Raw genomic sequence first — 22,361 nt, forward strand, 5'->3', positions numbered from 1 at the left:
ATTCAGCTTCTCAGAGGAATTGCCGCTTATCAATTAATAGTTCATCGATGATCGATAAGATGAAACAACTAACGTTTAATGAATTACTCGATAATTTGCATCCCTAGTGTTAACGTTAGCTCTGTTATGCTAATTAAAGCTGCACTTGGACAATGACTTGCAATACAGCCTGCTATCTACGACCAGTCCCAGCCTGGTCAGATGTGTACATGAACTGATGAAGCCTCTTGGATGAGAAGTGAAACGTCTTCCTAGACAAATAACAAAGTCCAGTTGGTTTTGACTGAAATTGCTTTGAGGATAACGATGACCTGGACAAATGAGAACATTTGGAGCTTCAGGAGGATTTGGGCTGTGAGGGTCAGTGTTTTACAGTCTATGAGCTTGTTACTGTGTTGAATATCAGTTTAAATCATAGATCATAAACGCTGGCTGCCTGGACTTTACTCGCGAAGCCGGTGTAATCTCTCCTAGAGACATGGGAAATTAAAAGAATTACTCCTGTTCCCCCCCGATCCTGGAAAAAAATCTCGGCCTAGTTTCTGGCAGTGGTGCTAATGTTTCTAATTCATTATACGTCAGTTAACGTCAGCAAGATGGAAGTATCTCCCTCCCCCCAACTTTACATAAATGCCCTTTTTTGCTCTGCTCTGATTGGTCAGTGTTTCTGGGTCTTCAACATCGGCATTCTCTGCATCTCTGCACCGTCATTGCAGCCGAGGAACAATATGGGACCTTTTAATAATGTAACATGTACTATTTTAATGAAAGAAAAACTGTAGTCTGAAAACCAGTGACAAAGTAGAAAAGGCAAAGCAAAAAGCATAAAAAGATTCACTTAGAAGTGAAGGAAACGATGAATAAGGAAGGTCATTGAATGTCATTAGATCAAAATCAGCTCACCGGTAGCCTTGACCCATTTACATTTGCAGCTCTGGAAACACTGGAATGTACACTGGTGAAAAAAAATGGGGATTGTCTGCACAGTAACCACCACTAACACATTAGTACATGACTCACGCAGGGCATGAAATGAAGCGCAGCCGCTCCCAAAATCAAGCACCTCGGGCAAGTAGGCAAGTTTAGCTCAGTTTGGAAACGGGACACGAGCCCCGCTGTGATCTGGCAGCAGACCTCAGAAAATGAATCTACACCAACATATATGAATGTACTCTAAGCCCAGCTCTGATTCCTGCAAATGGAAACAGCAGGACTGAAATTCCTAACATTTTCATATTTTGAATCTTGAAATGTGTAATATGAAGATGTCTAACTTTCAAATGCTCACTGATCTGCTGCACAGCAAGTTATTTCTATCTTGCTCCAATAAAACCAAAACACAGATATTCCTGTATTTTGTTTGGTTTTTACTAATACATAAAATACAGTAAATGCATAAACTGTACTAAAGTAATGTAAAATAAAACCAACAAAATCTCATCATGTTGTTCGGTAAATACAGGAAATGACAACACATTTAATAGGGCAGTAATGCATATTGCTGCATGTGCACATATAGTGCTGCAACATTACGCAAAACATGCAAAGTGTATCCACATACACACTGTCTAAGCAGTTTGGACAATGTAAGCATGACTTTCTTACACAAGTGTCTCTGTCGATTGATTGTTTCCATATTTGCAAAAAAAATTGCAAAAAAAGTGCTTTTATTTGAGTAGCATATTTTGGACTCATGGGCACTCTTGACATAGAATGAGATCATGTCAACACATACAATATGTATGTTAAGCAGCAGAAAGTTTTGTTTGTGTGTGTGTGTGTGTGTGTGTGTGTGTGTGTGCTTGTGTGTGTGTGTGTGTGTGTGTGTGTGTGTGTGTGTGTGTGTGTGTGTGTGTGTGTGTGTGTGTGTGTGTGTGTGTGTGTGTGTGTGTGTGTGTGTGTGTGTGTGTGTGTGTGTGTGTGTGTGTGTGTGTGTGTGTATGTAGTGGATGAGGATTTGACTGGATAATTGAATCCAGATGTGTTAGAGGAGACGTGCACTGTGGTGTTTAAGACTTGGCTGATGGTAGACAGAACTTTGCTGCTGCTGCTGCTGCACACCACAGTGGCTTAACCTTTGGACTGTACAGTTGATCTTATTCACACAGCGAGGGACAGGTGTTAAAAAAACACCTAATCTAAAGTGTCTCTTTGCAGATACACACACAAACACACACACAGACACACACACACACACACACACACACACACACACACACACACACACACGCGCACACACACACACACACACACACACACACTCACGTAGATACACAACGATGTATAACACTTTTAATACATGGTCTTTTTATGCAACCCCCTGTGCCTCATTTTAAACAGCAAAATGTATCACGGTTAAAATTTATGAGCTAAAGAACCAATCTAAAACAGTCACAGATCACAGAGGATGTTGGTGGGAGGCTGCTACCCATGCTTGACACATCTAAAGGATGTATTATTCAGTCATATTGACAGTGTCATTCATACTGCGCACTCTTTCATGTGTTGTGACACATGTTTTAAAACATGAAAACATGTTTTACTTTTTACTGCTTAAAGCATATACAGGGTACATTACATTCAAACTAACAGTAATTTATCCAAAGCAAGTTTTGGTCTGAGCAGGCAGGGCGACCACAAATCCTGGTAATCAGTTGTGACAAGCCCTGGAACTGTTCCCTTCGTCGTACTTTATTGCCGTTAAGTTCGTGGCGAGCCACCAAAACACCAAATGGGCCAAAGTAAGAAAACACTTGTTTGTCTAATAAAAAGCACTTTGCCGGCAAAAGCCCAACCATGCAGTATATACTGTCACAAACACAGAAAAACATTTTGGAGCCTTAAGTCTCTTTATTTTGTGAACACACTTTTAGTTTATCTTTGTTATCTCTGACTCTGTATTTCAGCTAACCATTTCCAGGCAAACATGCATGTGACTGTAATTCATTGCAGTAAAAGTTATGTAAACTCTGTGCTCATGGGAAGATTATGAGAAAATGTACACTGTGGACATTTTGTGTCTCTATGGGGTTGCTTTGTGTCTCTTTTTAGTCATTTTGAGACTCTTTGTGGCCATTTTGTTGTCCCTTTATAGTGTTTTATTTTGTCTTTGTAGTCATTTTGCGTCTCTTTGGGCCTGTGCCCAGTTGGGCTCATTCAGTAATCCATCCACCGTGGTTCTACCGAGGAGTACTTTAGGGTCAGCCTAGTGTCTTATGCCTAGTTATACCTTTATTTTTTTGAGGGACATCAAAACAGAGCAGTAAAATATAGTCATGTTGACCAGGATAGACCTCCATATGTGCTGCATCCCAGCCTACCGTCGAGTGGCTGAACCCTCCCAGCGCAGATTCATTAGCAGGCTGAATGCCACAGTGATTTACAGCTACTGCAGCTACAGCTGCACCACAGCATCCCGACAAAGGATAATTTTGCTCTTCCATTTTACCTCATTTGCCACAGTGAAAAGGCACACTGAAGGGTTACTGATCTGCTCCTGCTACAGTTGCTGGGCCAGATAGTGCACCACTTCCTTTCTTTTAATGGTTTACAGTTACAGAGAGACAACAGCTAACTTGATTATAATTATGGAGCAGACATATCATGAATGGGATTTATAATGTACCCCATCAAATTAGAGTGGATAGCTATCATCTGTCCTTCACACAGACATATTCAGACGTAACAGCACCATTAAAAAGGTAACATGTGCAATATTGATATGGAGAATAACCTGTCTGGGAGAGATAAGACAGGGCTTGTAGTGATGTCAAAATTGGTGTGTGTTAATCTCTTTGTGTATGTCCAAACAATTGTTTTAAGAGGAACTGGGGTAGAACATTGTTTGGTATCTTCACAGCGCCAGCTCTATCTAAGTGAGTTATTTTAGTTTTGAATCTGCTTTTTCTCATTTGCAAGTCTCATTTCTCAAGAAATGTCTCCCCACATTTCATGGTCAGCAGGGCACAGTTTAGAAAATGTATCAATGGATATTCTAGCATCTAGTTTCTTTTAAGAACAGTTATGTGTGATGCAGCTTGTGTCTGGTACACATTTGATGCAATTAATTAATTTGGGTCAAAGGGTCAAAGGTTAAGCTAGGCTAGATCTCTTTAGGCTTGGTTTGTCTAAATGCAGCAGTCCATTCCCTCCTCTTGTCAGGTTGAGAAGTCCAGCTGGTGAAGTCAGCATGTACAATATCAATAGAAAGACAAAGTCCCTCCGCTTCTGGTGAACCCCATGGGACCTTATTTTAGAAGAAACATGAATGGGGAGAGACGAATTTCATCCCGTTTGAATTGTGCCATGAATTACAAATATGATGTCTTCAAGTGAATAAAGTCACATTCCATCGTAGCTTTGATGTAGTTCTACTGTGTAAATCCGTTCAGTGAACCGCTCGGTGAACTACATCCCTTGTCTTGCACAATACCTCAGCTTGCTCACAAGCTAGCTAACTTAGTTGTGTTCCACAATACATGTAACATTATTTTACCTGATGTGTTTTATCCAGTAAGTCTTTTTGTCAACCAGGAAATGAGAGAACGAGCAAAACTAGTTTCTCCTATGATTAACGTTACATCCAGTAATGAAAAACACAAACGCAAACATCAGGTATCCTAACTTCAGTGAGACATCACTTGCGGCTTTGGGGTGTGTAGCCTTTCTTATTACATATTTTAAAAGCTTAATGTCAAACTGTGGCTTTGTTGACTTGCAAAATTATGTTTTTTAAAGTAGAACAAACATCAAATGTGTATGATTCATGGCACAATTCAAAATTATTTGTCTCTCTTTGTTCCCTATAATACATATTTTTTTCTGAAATAAAGTCCCATGGTGGTCCACAGGAAGGGGAGGGACTTTTCCTCTCTACAGATTAGCTGGTTTACAGTGTGTTTTTCAGATCTTGTCAAACCCTTCATTGATGCTGCTCTACTCTGCTCTGGTCCCCGTGTCTGTGCAGCTGTGCATCAAATGTTGGCAACGTGTCCACTCACAAAAGAAAAGAAAAGAAAAACTTGCTAAATGACGTGCAGTTCAGTGCTATAGCATATTGAAGTACTGAAGCCCTGCTTGAAAACGGGGCAAAACGAATTTGAATGGCAGAGCTGGCTCCATGTGCCCACATGCCCCTTGTCTTTTGTTGTTTGGCTCCTTCTCCCTTTCCTTGGCTGTTTCATTGATAAGCAGCAGGCAGGCAGTGTGGAGGGGATTAAAGGCCTTCACAGAGCCGAGTCCTGGTTTGATAAATACACACTTCCTTCTGGAAATCCTGGCTCCGACACATCATAGGCCCTGGGTGATTAGATGGTGCATCCACTGCAGCCATGACTAAAGCACATGCGCTGTTCTATATACTGCTTACTTGTTCAGGGTATGCACATTATGGAGACAGCTTGCCATCAGTTTATCCTTGATTCAAAGGATTATTGCAATATACTCTAACCATAAACTCTTCCTTTGTTTCTCGTTTCACTTCCACTGTCTCTGAGTTTGATCTTCTTCACGCTCCTCCATGCCTTCACAGATTAAACTGGATGTACGTGTCTAGCTCATAGAGACAGCAATGCAGTGCAGAACTCGTAAAAACCATGGAGACAGGAGGAGACAGATGTAATAGGATGCCAGAAAGCTGCACTCGTCTCTCCTCCTCTTCCTTCTCATTTCTCTAGAGACTCTCAGAGCTCATTGTTTGCCTTCTGCATGTTAATGATATCCTGTGTATAAATACCGAGGGCATGGAGCCATCCAAAACCAACCCTTTTTCAAAGCCTTCTAGGTTAATTGACCTGCAGGCTCTCGACTGATACTCAGCCATTTACAGGAAATCAGCAAGGAGAAGTGGGTGCACAGCAGAGATGAATACTCGCAGAAGTCGATCCTTTGGTATAGAAAGGCATCTGCATTAGTACGAAAAATAGTGCCTCTTTCCCAGAAAAAAAGTTGAGGAGCTAGAATTAGTACTGTGAAAAATACTCCCAGAGATGCTGCTCCTGTTACACAGGCCTAATTACTGACCTTTAGCTGCTAATTCCTGTGAAATATGCACATCAACTTGGGAGAGAGATCTTGTGTCCATTGTCTGTTTCTCTCTTTAAGGGTTTAACCCTGAGCATTAAGAATATGTACCTGGCCACATTTTTTAACTGTTTTTTTTTCTGTCCAATTCCCCACTTTAGTTCAGACTGAAATATCTCAACAGCTATTAAATGCATTCATTGCCATGAAAGTTTCACAGACATCGTAATTGCTTTGTTATCCACTGACTTTTTCCTTAGCACCACCATGAGGTTGACATTTGTGATTTTTAACTCAATGTCTCTACAATTTCATGATCGATAGTCATTTACATTTGGTACATTCATGCCCTCGGATTAAGTTTTGATATTTATTGTGACTTTTCATTCTGTTTTTAAAATTTTAATGTGTCTGCCTCTTTGGTTTATGACCAAATGGTGGGTATTTGCTGGTCTTCAAAATGGCTGACGATGCCATCATCCCCAGCTGCATTGTGTTTACTGTTAATCAGCAAATGTTAGCTTTCTAACACGTTAAATTAAGATTGGGGCACATAATAAACATTATACTACCTGATCAACATCAGCATGTTAGCATCTTTATTGTGAGCATGTTAGCATGCCGGTGTTAGCATTTAGCTCAAAGCATCTGTGTCTAACAGAGGCGCTAGCATGTCTATAGACCCTTAATTCTGTTTGATTCTTTATGTTTTTCTGTATATACATATCTGTAGATTAAATAATTAGATACATTTGCCTATAAATTCAAAAATTATCAGTGTGGCATGAAAAGTAAATAACCTGATTCTCCTGTCAAATAAAACCTAATAATCTTAAAGGAAAGAGTGAGCAGATTTAGCAACGGTATTACATTGGAGACTACAGGTCCACAAGCACTTTCAACCAACAGATGAGGGCCAAGGATTTATCTGAAAGCTACGGAGGATAAAGAAGGGACTAAAATGGGAGTCTGGTTGTGCTGAGGGATGTGATGAAGCATCGCTGACCACTTTTAGGGATTAGCAGAGAGTCGAGGTGCTTGCTCTCTAAACCTCTCAACTGCAAACTGCAATTATACACCGAGGAGCTGCGTCCCCTACAGGCAGATAGGTCAGTCAAGCAGAACTGGTACAAAGTGAGGAATGGAGACATCGTAGAAATAGGCCATCCCAGAGGAACAAAGGAGAATATGCTCTACATCAGATCCTGTGTTATTAGTAAAACCTAAAAGCTGACCCCTTCCTTGTTTAGTCAGTGGAGGTTCATCTACTTTTGATACAGCTAATGAATGTTAATTTTAATCATTTTATTAATATCTCTTGATTGAAAGACTGAAAACTGGCGTGGTTTTATAGGTGGATTTTAGTTGTATCTTTCTAATGGCCATTATGTTTCTGTATTAGCAAATAAATTGACTTGCTGAAGTGCATCACAGGACTCAATCTAATGTTGAAGACGCGGGCCCAAGATAAAAAAAAAATGGATAGATGACACTTTCTACAGATGCCATCCTGTTTTCTGCCCTCGCACTGCTGTCCTGAGAACAATGCAGGTGTTTGTGTCCTGTTAGCCTGATGTAAGTGCGTTTAGGGGCAGAGTTAAGCAAAGGAATAATGGGGAAAGCACTCTGAAGTAGCTAGATATCAACCTCATTAGATATGATTAGCATTGTGGAAGCTCTCTGAAGGAGAGCTCTTTGATGTTCGTGCTGCTCATCTCTTTTTTTCTGACGCATGGTGAAACCCTATCCCCCACCCTGCTCTGGCTCTCTCCTTCTATTGCTCTCATTTCCCCCTCTGTCTCTTCGTCTCCTCCTCAGGGTTGGTTGATTGATTAATGCTCAGATAGGGTCCAGACAAGGGTATGGGTTTGAAGGGATTGTGTGCGTCTGGTTCGATGTCTATTTGCCTTGGTCTTTCTATTTGAAATCACCTGAGGCGGAGACAGTTCAAACTGATTATGCAGCAATCAGGGCCCATGACTCACCGGATCATTATGGTCACCAGCATTATGCATGTACAACAAGCTGAGGCCTGACCAAACCGTAGCATTCATTATATTTTTGTCGGGATGGCTATTGCGTTGGCAATGTCGGCTAGTTGGACAGTCGGTCCATCACTTTGATATAGAGCGAAATATCTCAACAACCATGATGTTTGGGAGAGACATTTATGGTCTGACGTTGGTAATCCCCGAACTTTTCCACCAGCACCACCATGGGGTAGTCATTTGTGGTTTTTAGTGAATGCCTCAACAACTATTAGATGGGTTATGATGGAATTGAACATCATACCACGTTCATCACCCATAGGACGAATTGTTATACTTTGGTGATCACCTTTCATTTCATCTGGCGCCACCATTAGATAGAAATTGACTTTCTCCAATACCTGGGTTAAACCATAAGCTCAAAGCACTGTTATGCCTAAGTATAGCTTAACAGTTGTTGTGTGGCTGTTGACTCTTAAACCAAAATTAAACTGTCCGCGTGGTCCATCCGGCCATGTTTGTTAGGGTCCAAGCCATTCATCTGCATTAAAAAAAGGGACCACGGAAACTGTACACAAACCGGGACAGATCTGCAGACAAGGAAGTTATATTGGAGTATAGCCTATGCTTTAGTCCTGTTTAAACTGGAGTTATGCTAAGTTAAACAGGCGGCTGTGGCTCAGAAGGTAGACCCGGTCGTCCACTAATCACAAGATTGCTGATTGGAGCCCTGGCTTCTCCAGTCCGCATAATGAAGTGTCCTTGGGCAAGTCACTGAACCTCAAATGTTTCCCGAAGGCTGTGCGATTAATAAATGAATGATTAGATCCAGGTGGAACCTTGCATGGAAGCATCTGCCAATAATGTATGAATGTATGCATGAATGGGTGAACATGGACTATACTGTAAAGCATTTTGAGTGGTAAGAAGACTGGGAAAGTCCATTTACCAAAAATGAAAATGTAAAGCAAATGACCATTATTGAATACATTACCACTTGTTTATGTTATAACAGTATCTGTTTTTCCTTTTTTTGGGGTTTTTTTTTCAGGAAAGACCAGCATCTGCTGTCCTCAGTCAACTGCTGGTACCTTGTGCTGAACCAGACGAGGCGAGAGAGCCGTGACCATGCAACCCTCAGTGACATATACACCAACAATGTCATCGTCCGCTTGGCACAGATCAGCGAGGACATCATACGCCTGTTCAAGAAGGTCAGTGAGACTATCGAACTTGCCTCTTTGATTACTGCCACTCTTTTATCACCAGTACACTAAATGTCAGATTACAAAATCTGAGTGATTTGCTGAGAAAACTTGTAAACTTTGGGGCCTCAGCGTCAGGCCTTGTCATGTTGAAAGCCACTTCTCTACTTTTTTTGGCCCTAGGAAAATGATGATAGCTGTTGATAGCTCAAAGAAACGTGGTGCATTGAGCTCTATCTCAGCACACATGAATTTAGTATAAGGTGTATGAGTTTTGTCTGGCCTGCAGTGCAATCAAAACAACACACAGGGGAAAGTGAAACTGAGAACCCCTCACCCAACACCCTGCAAGTGTGAGCAAAATCTGGCTCACTGTCAGCACATAGCAGAGATGACTGAGGTATTATCCAAACATCAGAACCCTGTTTTCACCTTGCAGGCCTTCCTGTAGGTGAACTGCACTCTGCTTACTAGGCTCTATTCAGATATTACTCTGATTTGAAAAAGGAGAAACACTCAGTGATTTTTAAGCCAGGTGCTGTTGCGTACTTTTTTTATGTTTGAAGGTATGAATAGATGGCTCTGCTGCTGTTTGCTGGTAGACATATTGGAAGCCAATAAATAATGCATCAAAAATGTCATGGAACTCTGAAAATGAATGAAAGAGCTTTTGATGATTGACTGTTTGGTAGGGGTGGAACGGTTCACAAAATCCACTGTTCGGTTCATATCACGGTTTTGGGGTCACGGTTTTTCAGTTCTCCCGGCACGCCGGGATTTGACACGCTGAGACGTAGTACTGAGATGGATACGAGAGAGGACAGCGGTCATGAAGGCTTACGCTACGCTGCACCTCATAAACCAAACAGTACACACGTGTACTGAGCGGTGACATGCGTACTGAACGGGACAGATTTTTTCGGTAAACCATTCCACCCCTACTGTTTGGACATGACATGGTGATCAAGGACAAAAAGCTGTTGATCTAGGGCTTGGTTAGCATACAAAGCTGTGACTTACCATAGGAATGTATCACATTAATGATATCTTGTATTTACATGTATAGATGGTGTATGGTATTCCATTTTTGTCTCAAGTAAATGTGCAAATGTACAGAAATTGTTACTTTTTGCCTTTCAAAGAGCAAACAGAATGTATACAAGCAGGACATTTCTATAAGGGCTGTTACAATAGGACCCGCCACAGCTCTTACAGTGGTTGCATCACAGTGGTTCACTCGCTGGTTGAACCCTCCCTGCTCTCCCGGAGCCTCTGCAGTACATGCTGCAGTCTGTCTCACTTCAGAGCCACTGATGCATACAGATGCCATTCACCAGCTGCTGGAGCCCCTGAGGATATTCCCCATTCATCACATTAAATCAAATGCTTGTTTCAGTAGGAATTAATCCCTGCTCTCAAAATACAAACAAAGTAAAAACAACAAATCCCTCCTGTATTACTAAGGTTTTTTTTATATTTACATTTTATATTCTAGTCTAGTAAAGAACTGCTGACTGTTTGATAAGTTTTTCCCTCTTTGTGGCATAGTTAAGCCTCTGACTCACCAGTAGCAAGTTTTTTCAAGCACAGTTAGCCGAGCAGGGTGTGGACAAACATGTGTATCGCAGTGAATTGCATGAATACTTGCCCTATCACTGTTTTGTTAGTCATTTGTCAATTAAGGTGCAGTGAGGTTTTCTTTCAACACAGCTACTCCTTGTTATATTGCTAATTATATTGAAAATGATACTTTTAATGATTCATATGTGAAATTACCCTTATGCATCTTGCTGAGTCACTGTGATGCACCATTTTGGGTGCATCAGTATTAGTTTCTTGTTGACATGTACAAAGAAGTGTCTTTAGATTTAAAAGAACACTCCACCCTTTATAAGGCTATGCAGCATGCGAAGCATCAGCTATTGTTAGCTGCTGACCAGTAACCCACCCATCCAACCTAATTAGCTGCATGCATCTCCAACCCACAGTGTCATTGTTTCAGTCATGAACATGGCCTTAATTTTATCGACCTTTTCACTTCGACAGAATTTTAACTTTCCCGTCCATCACCTGCGAACACCCTTAAGATATGACTTTTGTTTTGACAAGATGTAGTGTGTTTCAAATTAACATGTTTCACTCATAACAACAACCCATTGTGAGAAACTGTAGTCTGTAGCCACTAAAATGTATTGCAGTTACTTGCTCCCAAATAAAAATATAAATGTTTCAGAGGACTTTTTTGTCTGGGGTAGCCTATTTTTTTTAATTTCCCATATTGTAAAAAGTTATTAAGAAGCAAGGCTAGGGGCTATATAAATACTGTGAAAGTATCAAAATTCTCTATCCACAGAAATTCAGGAACTCTGCTTAGGGCGCACTCACACTGTCCTTAAAGGAGCCATCAGGACTTCTGACACCACTGGTCTGTCTGCGTTTGTCCCCATGATGCGTTCACTGCCCACTTCCTTAAACACAGTTCTCCTTTTTTTAACAGCCAACGCGCCAGCAGTGACGTCTTTTCTAATCTGTAGCTTAACCATAGCGCCACCGTCCCTTAGCATGAAAGCAACCCACAAGACAAAGTATAGAATAGAATTAAGCCCCGTAAGTATACAACAATTGGTAGAAAGTGCTGCTACAGGCCATTACAGTCGTTCCCTGGGCATGCTAACAACAGCAGTCCACAAATTGGTTAATTATAAAGCGTTATAGAACATTTTACAGTCAGTAACCGATGGCCTTGCACTCGCTACAGACACTCCGAGTCCCTTGTTCTCTGCTGCTTGTATTATTTCACCCAGCAGAGATAAAACTACAATATAAACAAATGGTATATTCTCATACTGTAGCTATGGTGACATCTTCAAGCAAACAGAAAATAACAAAAGCCAACTTCTTGCTGCAGTGACGACCCACTGACCCACGCTCTGATAGAATATGCTATAACATGGAATTTGGACTGCTGAAGCTGGAAGACTAATTCATTATAGTCACATTATAGAGACATTGGTTGTTGTATCACCCTTTCTATAACATAACAAATTCCTATAGATCTGTGGAGAGGTGTTTCTGTGAATGTGTCAGACCATCACAGATCACACTGAGGGGTGCTGGTGCTGTCTGTGCATTTTCACACCTCAAAGTCTTCAAATAAAGGCTTAATGTTTCTCTCCCCACACACCAACGCTATAAGATTCACTCTGTCATTTATTTCTCACTCCAGTCCAGGTGTTTCCCATGTTTTTGATCACTAGACATGCTGCGCGATGAGATAGCTATAAAAGGGTACAGATGCATGTGTATTAAAACCTGTGCAGCTTTATGAGGTGTTCTCCGAAGCGCTGACAGTTTTTTTTCCAAACAAAACATATTCAATTCGTGGCAGAAAGAAAATGATGACTAGCAATCTCTTCACTGTTAAAATGAGATATGAAACTGGGAATATATGGCTCGTTGTTCCTCTAGATTCATTTTAGATTCTTATTTATCTTTGTAGAGCAGAGTGAAACCTAATTAGACAGTGTTTTTTTTTGTTCACAGAATGTCACACATTGTCTTCACACTTTGACACACTTCACACATGCACACATGCACAGTAATTGGTGAAAATGAGACTTTTCTGGGCCTCATATACAGAGGCTAAGTTAGGGCGTGATCACACTGTCCTCCCGGACCACGACCCGGACTTTAGGGTACTTGTCCCCCCTCCCTCTCCCCCCGCGCCCCAGCCCCGTTTGTACTCACACTACCTGGGCCACGGCCCAATGCTTCTTGCTGTCCATACGCCATCACGCCGTAACACGTCACACTCATTGATCGCGTGTGTGTGGCTTTGTTTACAAATCTTTCCATAGACCTCGGAGTTTTTGTGCGTCTTGTCGACTGTTTTTGAATATTTTCATCCGACCAAATCTGCAGTAAACACAACGTGAACCTTTCACCGCCATTGTTGTTGTTGTTAAATGTCCGCGCATGGTCCGTCCTTCTATTTACATGACATAACGCTACTGCCGTAGGGCTCGTGCTCGTGCTCGTACACGTGCGCACGCTCGTGCTCGTACATGTGCAAACGGCTCCGCTAAAGCCCACCTCTTTCAAGCGGGCCGTGGCGGCCCAGCTGGCCCCAGTTGAGCGCGGAGCGGGTGCGCTCACACTACTTAAAGGTACTAGACTTTAGCTGAAAAACCGGTTTTGGCCGCGGCCAAAAGGATAGTGTGAGCACGCTCTCAGTCACTGCAGTGGCCCGGGTTCAACTCCAGCCCATTGCTGCATGTTGCCCACTCTCTCTATTATTTCCCTGTCAACCTCCAGCTGTCCTATCAGAATAAAGGCACGGAAAGGCCAAAAAAAGAGACTTTTCAAAAGGCAGTTCAAAAATCTAAATACAAGGTTCGATAATAATGCAATAATCACAGGAAATTAAATGCAAAGTTGCACAGTTTTCATGAATGGGGAAATTTGCTATAGAGACCAACACGGTTTGTACCAGGCTGTAAACATGTTGTGGTGTAACTTTCAGTATTCTAACAAGTGGATCTAAGGGGATTGACTCACTTTTGGAGCCAGCCTCAAGTGGACATTTGAGGAACTGTAGTTTTTTGCTCGATAAATGTCTGTGCTTTTAGTCGAAGAGACATCTGGCACTGTAATACTCACATCACACCAGAGAATAAATGCCTAAATAGACAAGGTTTATCTTTTGTTGAGCATTCGAGAATGTGTTATTAATTTAAGAGGTACGAACTGAAGTGTAGGACAAGTGGGAATTCTAACCTGAATAGTGGCGCTAGACGAAAAGGGAATCAACAGTGTCATTAGGATTCGTTCTCTGATGCCCTTGAATATCTGTAGCAACTGTGACGGCTGTCCATCCAATAGTTATCGAGATACTTCACTACGACTCACCAAAGTCATAATGTCAGGATAGCTGACTCAGTTTTTTCCAACATGTCACAGCTGAAGGCTCAAACATTATTTTTTGTCTCACCACTGTTATTTCCTCTTGTTGTGTTTCAGAGCAAGGACATTGGGATCCAGATGCACGAGGAGCTGGTGAAGGTGACAAATGAACTCTACACTGTAAGTAATACACTGTCTCCTACAGATCGATGCCCAACACCTTGTCTAGATATTAAACCTTAGACGTGACGTTCATTGTATTGTTCTACCAAAACATAAATATAGTTTATTACCAATAAAACTATATGTTGTAACTTATGTGTTTAACTAATGCTGTTGAGAGCTAACAATAAAATTAATGTAATTATGACTCGTAACGCAGCTGTTACATAGAAACATTAGTAATGGTAAAGTTGCCTAGCATGGTTCACTAACATCTTGTAGTTTAGTATACTTGCAGTATATATTAAAAAATTAAATCTCTCACTTACTCTGTATTGATGTGTGGAAAATGATGCAAGCCTTCCTGGTCTCTCTGGTCTTCTCGGTAAAGCATTAGATTCTGCACAGATGATAAGATTGTTTCTGCCCATAGGTGGCAAATGTAAGCGACACCCAGGAATGATGGCGTTAGAGTTATCCAATTCGTTATCGTGTAATGTTGCATCTGTTTTTTTAATATCTATGATCTCATGACTGAGCTCATCCTATTCTGTTTCTTCTCTCTGTGTTTCATTTTATTTCAAGTTCTCTACTTACTCTCTTTTATGACCTTGCTTTCTTATTTGTGCATCTGAACAACTTGTGTTTTCCTCTCTTGAATGAAAGTGTCCTTTTCTTTCAAACGATTAGACTTTGCCCAGGTGTGCACAGCAAGTAAAGCTAATACAGGTCATCTCGGCTGTACAACTGCTATAACTAATGCTGTCAAATGCAACAGCCATGAAATAAATCTTACCTCCATAAAGGTTATAATGTTCAGTTTTTGTCCAAAGGTCAAAAGGTGAGGTGTCCAAAAGTGTTGATTCAACCTCATGGTCATTTTGGAGGATGTAATTTGTGGTACTCTTGAATTGTATTTTGTTATATTAAGAGAAGAAGCTCATGAGAAAAAAAAACATTTCAAAACTAATGTTGTATTATAAAGATATTATGTATTTATTGTCTACCTGCTTAGCACAATTGGGGTTGTGATGATGATTGAAGATGATAAGTGAGAGAAAGAGTGGGAAATGTTTCTGGGCTTAAATCGCTTTCATATCTGGTGGTTCTTCTCTTCTTTTCTCTTCTCTTTTTTTCTCTTCTCTTCTCTTCTCTTTTTTCTCTTCTCTTCTCTTCCTTTTCTCTTCTCTTCTCTTCTCTTCTCTTCTCTTCTCTTCTCTTCTCTTCTCTTCTCTTCTCTTCTCTTCTCTTCTCTTCTCTTCTCTTCTTCTTATCACTGGTTGTCTCTGTGGAGGCCTGTGAAATACCTTCCTGCCTTAATCCATGACTGTAAAGACTGTTTGCATAACTTTTGTAGAGAAAGATAGGGAGCATTTTAGGAGAATTACAGTTTTTCTCGATTGCTAAGACACATTTCTTGAAAGCTTCTCTCCTTTTCTCTAAACTGTGAACACAATCCCCAATTTTCAAGCTACATTCACAAAACCTCAGACTCTTCTTGCAAAACCAAACTTTCACCTCAAAACAGTTTGTCAAATTTGTTGTCAAATCGTGCCCCAAGTCAATCAAAATTAAAAACACTACTGAGCAGTCACTAAACACTACATAGAAAAATAGAAAACACAATGCTCAGGATATGATGCTGAATGCATGTTTCAAAACAAAAAACATTTGCATTTAGCACTTGTACACTTGTACAAAACAAACAGTAATCGTATGCATTTGCCACTTGTGTACATGTGCCACCTGTCCTCCCACCCCCATGTGGCAGTCTTTCAATTCTACAAAAAGAGAACATGCAGTTACAAAAAATATACATGGAAAACTAGGCCTACAGACAGTTAGACTAACCCTCCATTACAATACTACAGTACATCGGCACAGTGATGTACTGAAACATATATTCACTTACAGTATACTGTTGTACAGTATATGCTGTAATATGTCATACAGTAATTTGCTCTCAACATTTACATACTTTACTATAATGTCAAAAAAGATAATTACCTGTTCTCTTCTCTAAATCTTCGGATTATGGTGGACACAGTGAATTTACCGATGTTTGGTTGTACCCTTTGTCCGGCCTCCCTCATGCTCATACCATGGAAATAAACAACAAGAACATCAGATATTACTGTTCTTTGTCTTCGCTGACCACCTCGACCACCTTGACCACCTCGACCACCTCGACCTCCTCTCACACGAACTCTTCCTCTCAGATTTCTCTGCTCTCTGAACTGGCTTTATATATTCCCTCACATCATTAGCCACAAGTGTGATCAATTTTGAGTTGTTGTGTTCAAGTAGTGACAACCGTGCTTTAATTGTGTTTGACTTTTGCCACCTGTGCTCACCATTATGCAGCACAGGTGCATCACAATGAAAATGTGTTGGTAAGTTGTGTCCAAACAGGTGAAAAGTGCTCATGGTTTTGCCAAAAGAGTGATTGATTCAATCAGTGGGTTCAGGCAACAGAGAAATTGGTTCAGACAACAGGGTTTAGTGTTTTAGCGATTGAGAAAAACTGTAATAAGCAGATTGCATGATGTGTTGTTGTCTTGTTTCCATAACAATGGACGCACTCATTCATTGTAGGTCACCTGTTCCATATTAGTTGCTTTGTTGTTGTTGTTGATGTTGTTGTATCACCACTTGCTTTTCTCTTTTAGTAGAGAGTTATTATAATGAAAGGTTTCTCCACTGGTATACCGATGTAATCTTTATCTTGTTGTGTTGAAAAGACTCTTCTGCTTCATTTTGATTTGCTGCTTGTGAAAAATATAATCCATATTATTCACTTCTATAAAAAGAAGCTGTTTTTCTGTCAGTTCCCGCACAGAAAAAATTGCTTCTTCTTTTTCTTTCTTTTTTTCAGCAACCAACTCTTAGGCATCCCATACGTTTTAACATAAAAAAGATACTTAATGGATGTATGTTTGGATGTTTCCTGTCGTAACTTACAGCCAAGTGATGTTTGTTTTTCAAAAATCAGTATAACACAATTAGACAGCAGTATGAAAGGCAGTATGTCTCCCAAGACCACATTTTTATAGTCATATTTTTAATGGGGTGACAGCATATTACACTGTGTTGTTACATCAGTCAGGTAATATAAGCAATAATTTCCCATAGTTACTTGTTCATTTTTGTAATTAACATTATGCTATCTGCAAATTCTTTTTACTTTTTTCTCAAGTATTTCTACAACTGTTTACAGTTACATTGTATTTATATACAATAATTGGTAAGAACTGAATAACTGAATTGTTAATAATGGGATTTCCTGCAGATAGATGAAACGTATGACAGGGATTAGGACATACTGTTCTGGTGCTGCACTGAGCGCTCTGGGATGAGTTCTCTTTGAGAGAGGCTTAGTGCCCAAAAACTGGATGAGCTCCAGGCAACTTCAGCAATCTTCTGCCCCCCGAGGTGAAACAGAAGAGATAGCAGATCTGTCGTGTACTGTATGACTTATTCATCTGTGCAATGTGATGAAAGTCAAAGTACCAAAGGGCAGCTCTGGCACCTCTCCCCCATCTTGCCATCTGTACATTTGGATGCTGTAATAGATCAGTGTCATGGAGAGCAAGTGATAATCAAAAGTGCATGTTTGTTCAGTATATTCATATTCATTTTAAATTGATTAAAAGATTTTCATCTATTTAATTGTCCTTTTAGTTACTATCTATCAAAGAGTGAGTTAAAACAATGGTGATTGATCATATGACCCACTAACGAAAGCACTTCTACTTGCTTTTTTTTGAGTGTTACAATATCCGTGTCTTTGGCGACATTGGCGGGCTGGATGTAAATAGGCTGCTGCTGTAAATGTGACGCTGCTAACAGCGGTTGGTCTGCTGGCCCAATTAGACGGTTATCCTGCCTTCACTTACTATGAAATTGTACAATTTCATGCTAGACATTAAACCCCCTGAACACCCACACAGGTGTTTCCAGTTAACTAGTTGATTAGACCTTTTCTCAGGACTGTGTGGGTGTGTCTACTGTGAATGATTGACATCTTCCTGAGTCTCTTGTTAGCTTTGTTTCACCTGTTCGGGTGGGACAAAGTACACCTTTATCATTCTTATTGGTATACGGACTTTTATAACCTCATGAATCTCCATCAAATTCTCTTCAAAGCCCCGCCCACCTTCAACCCAAGCAGAGGTCTAATCATTGAATCATTGAATCATTGAAGCACCTGTGTTCAGGGGCTTTAAAACACATACATTTTCACTTTTCTTTCTCTAACTATCCATCACATCGTGACCATGCTTGAGGGAGATCAGCCCTTCTGATATTTCTTTACATCGTACCTTGCTTTTTTTAAATTTTGGAAAGGCTCAGCAATCACATTTTTTATATATTCTTCTCGTAATGCTGCCATTGTGAAGCTGTTTGGGGCCAACTGTAATTACCAACAAAGTAAGCATTTTTCGTATGAAAGGATTTTCCAGTTTCCATTATAAATATGACAGAGTTTGACAATGAACAGGCAGGCATAGGAATTTCACAAATGAGCATCTTAACACCATTAACACTGTCTATTGGAGAAGAAAACAACTATTGTTTTCATGGCTGCAATTTTGTTAGTATTTGATTGTACAGAAATAGCTAAATCAATAGCGTGGCCACATGATAGTTGCCCTGTGGTATTTTCTAACCGTTTTCACTGGCTGCCAACGAAACAATTTTTGCTGAGAGAAAACTGAAATCATATTTGGATACCTGGCTGCTCAGTAAGAGGTAAGACTGTAGGCTGAAGCTATTGTTTAAAGTATGACGCTGCAGAAGAATATTATTAAGAGTGAAGATCCTGTTGTCATTGCTGTGGCTTAGCAAATACCAAACATGAAATAAGAAATAGGAGCAAAGGCCAGAAAATATGTCACTTCCTGCTTTCAGTAACATATCTCTGTGAAATCCAGTTTTCTTAGCTTGAAGCTATTTTAATTTCCTGCTGCGCTGACTTAATATCCCCACTGGGATCAATAAAGCTTATCTTATCTTTCTGATCCACCACCTTGTGTCTCATGTCTGCTCTTCAGTCTCATACACGGTTATTTTTTTGTTAACAACACTGACAATCTCTCTTCTGGCCTGGGTGATGGTTCCTTTCATTCTTTCATTCATTCATTAACTCTTTTGTAGTTCATTCATTTTTTTCTTAGTCGTATTTTACAACATTTACTCACAGCTTCTTAGTGCTGAAAAAGAAATATCAAAATATCATAGCTGCTGCATATTTGAAAAAAAAAATCCAAATTAATTAATCAGATTTAAAAAAATAAATATTGCTTTTATATATATATATATATATATATATATATATATATATATATATATGTGCGTGTATATATATATATATAATTTATATATATATAAAGAAAATATCTATTTTATGCATGATTGGTCTATTTTAACACTCATAAAAAATATGTCCATAACATAATTTGATATCATATCTAATCAAGTTGCTCTTGCTTCTGTTTATTTATTACCTTATTTTACTGACTGATATAATAAAGATTTTACTATTTATTTATTTTTGTCCTTGCTCATTCATTACCCACCATATGCTTGGACAAATCTAATTTTTGTCTTTTTTACCATGATATTGTTACAAATGCCTTTCAAGTGTGGCAGAAAGTAGAACATTTTGAAAGGAGTCTATTAGGACTCGAGTGCAACAGAGGTCCCCAGTCAGAGTCAAACCAGGGATGTTGTGGTTGGTTAAATCTAAACTTAAATCCCTATCACATTTAGATGTATGTTGAAAAGAAGTATCTACTTCTCGCCTCTTGTTCATTATGAAAAATTCCAGCCATTTTTTCCCTGCTGGTTTCTTCCACCAGCTCAAAGACTGAATTAGCTAAATAGCCCTAGGCTGTCATCAGAGGACTCGACTATACACACATCTCCTGTAAACATGGCTGAAACTCAGTCTTCCTGCAAATTAGCTTGCGTCTTTAACTGCAGGTCCTGTAGTCAGATGGTTCAAAGTTGGCTGGAAATGTAGCACTTTTTCAGAGCAGTTTTGAAAGAAAGTGTTTGACAGCCCAGGGAGGAACAGGGGCTTGTTTGCCTAGTTTCTCTCTTAGTGAAGTAGCATCAATGTCAAACTTTGTCACTCTGAGAATAGACTAGTGACTTTTATTCTATCTATTTATGTCACTTTCAGGTGTTTTGCCTTGCAGCTTTTTGTCACTCCATTGTCATTGTTTTTCTAAGAGTTCCTGCACTGCCTGGAGAGGAGTACTATTTATTCACACAGCAAACAGATGGGAATAAATAGAGCCTCTTCAAGTGGCAGCACTGGTAAATATTACTATCCCAGGGTTAGAGGTCAGTGGAAGGTTATAGCTGCAAGTGATAGAGATAAAAGGAACCCCACTGCTTCAGTTCAGCACCAAGTGTGCATTACTTACTTGATCACAGGAAACAAATAAATGACTGTTTATGTTGGCTGTCGAACATCCTGAGGTGTTCATAGAAAATTCTGAATGCTCGAGCTGTTTGAAGATGCGGCTCACATCTGGACGTTCCTTTACAAGCCTTAAGAATGGGCTTCCAAAAGGAGACACTCTCTCAATGAGCATCTGGGACGGGTTAAAGACGCAGGATGCTTCTGTCTTGTCTAACGACGGTTTTGTGTGTGTGTGTGTGTGTGTGTGTGTGTGTGTGTGTGTGTGTGTGTGTGTGTGTGTGTGTGTGTGTGTGTGTGTGTGTGTGTGTGTGTGTGTGTGTGTGTGTGTGTGTGTGTGTGTGTGTGTGTGTGTGTGTGTGTGTGTGTGTGTGTGTGTGTGTGTGTGTGTGTGTGTGTGTGTGTGTGTGTGTGTGTGTGTGTGTGTGTGTGTGTGTGTGTGTGTGTGTGTGTGTGTGTGTGTGTGTGTGATCAAAAGTTTCTAAGTAGAGATCAAAGTGAAGAGGTAACTGCACAAAAGATCTTGAAATTAAGGGATGAAGAGTTATTGTAAAAGTTACGTAGAGGCTGGGAAAGTCACAGTGAGGAGGGGATGGGATGAGGGGGTGAAGATTTGACAAGGCTAAACCACACACAACCCTTGGATTCACTAAAATTATTGCACATGTGATGACATCTGTGATACCACTGCATCGACGGACAAATTGATTTGCCATGAAAAAGCTCAAATCAAACCAGATTTTTGAAGGAAATGACATCGAGGACCTTAGGGAATATGATATTTACCTTATATATGCTTATTGTTAGTTGGGTCTAGCCGGGAATATGGCAATGTCAACATAATAGTAATGCTGTTGTAAGCCTGTGGGTGTGGGTTCTTGTGTGTGTGAATGAGTGTATGAGCGTCTGGCCTACAAAGAGGCTTATTTAACCATCTATATCACTTCTCAAGCTGATCCACCGTAATATTTCTGTGAGTGGTGGTATCCATGTCAGTTGTCAAACTGAACCATGGCTCGTTTACATGTCCTTTTAAAACAGTGGCCACCTCTGCATATTTATGGCTAGCTGACCAAAAGTACTAATGATGCCTTTCCACTGTAGATTTCAGACAACAACCCCTGCATCATCTTGTGTCGTTTTATATAGCACTGCAACAATTGTCAGCATTATTGATTAATCAATCTGACAACCTTCGGAGTCCACTGTGATGTCTTTAAATTTTCTTGTTTTGTCTGACCGACTGGCCAAAACCCAAATAAATTTAATTTGTTTTCATATAGGGCTATTAGAAAATTTCACATCTGAGAAGCAGAAACCAGCATTTTTCCTTTAAAAATGACTGAAACAATGAAAAAGTTGCAGGTACATTGTTTTGTCTATCAACTTATCTAGGAATGCACCAATTCAACATTTAAGTCCTGATTCCAATACCTGGACTTTGGTTATTTATTATGGTTATATTTAAAGTACCAATCCAATTCCAGTGTTTAATTATTAATTGTTAATTATTATAAGGTCAGCTGGGATCGGCTCCATCCCGCCCCTACCCCATTAGGGACAAGTGGTTATAGATGATGGATGAATGATGGATGGATTATTATAAGAGGCTATTGTATATTGTAAAATGTGAGACGTTAATGGTCAATCTTT

The 22,361-nt window shown here is 40.0% G+C and overlaps 1 protein-coding gene across 1 annotated transcript in view; it reads left to right on the top strand.

Moving 5' to 3' along the window:
* srgap3 (SLIT-ROBO Rho GTPase activating protein 3) overlaps positions 1 to 22,361 on the top strand; it is a 65,532-nt gene that overhangs the window by 18,852 nt on the left and 24,319 nt on the right. The window contains exons 3-4 of the mRNA XM_083939064.1: positions 9,061 to 9,223; positions 14,234 to 14,296. Of these exons, the coding sequence (XP_083795190.1) occupies positions 9,061 to 9,223; positions 14,234 to 14,296 (226 nt within the window). The remainder of the gene's footprint in view (positions 1 to 9,060; positions 9,224 to 14,233; positions 14,297 to 22,361) is intronic.

Source organism: Echiichthys vipera (assembly GCF_963691815.1).
Source record: "Echiichthys vipera genome assembly, chromosome: X".
Classification (NCBI taxonomy): domain Eukaryota; kingdom Metazoa; phylum Chordata; class Actinopteri; order Perciformes; family Trachinidae; genus Echiichthys; species Echiichthys vipera.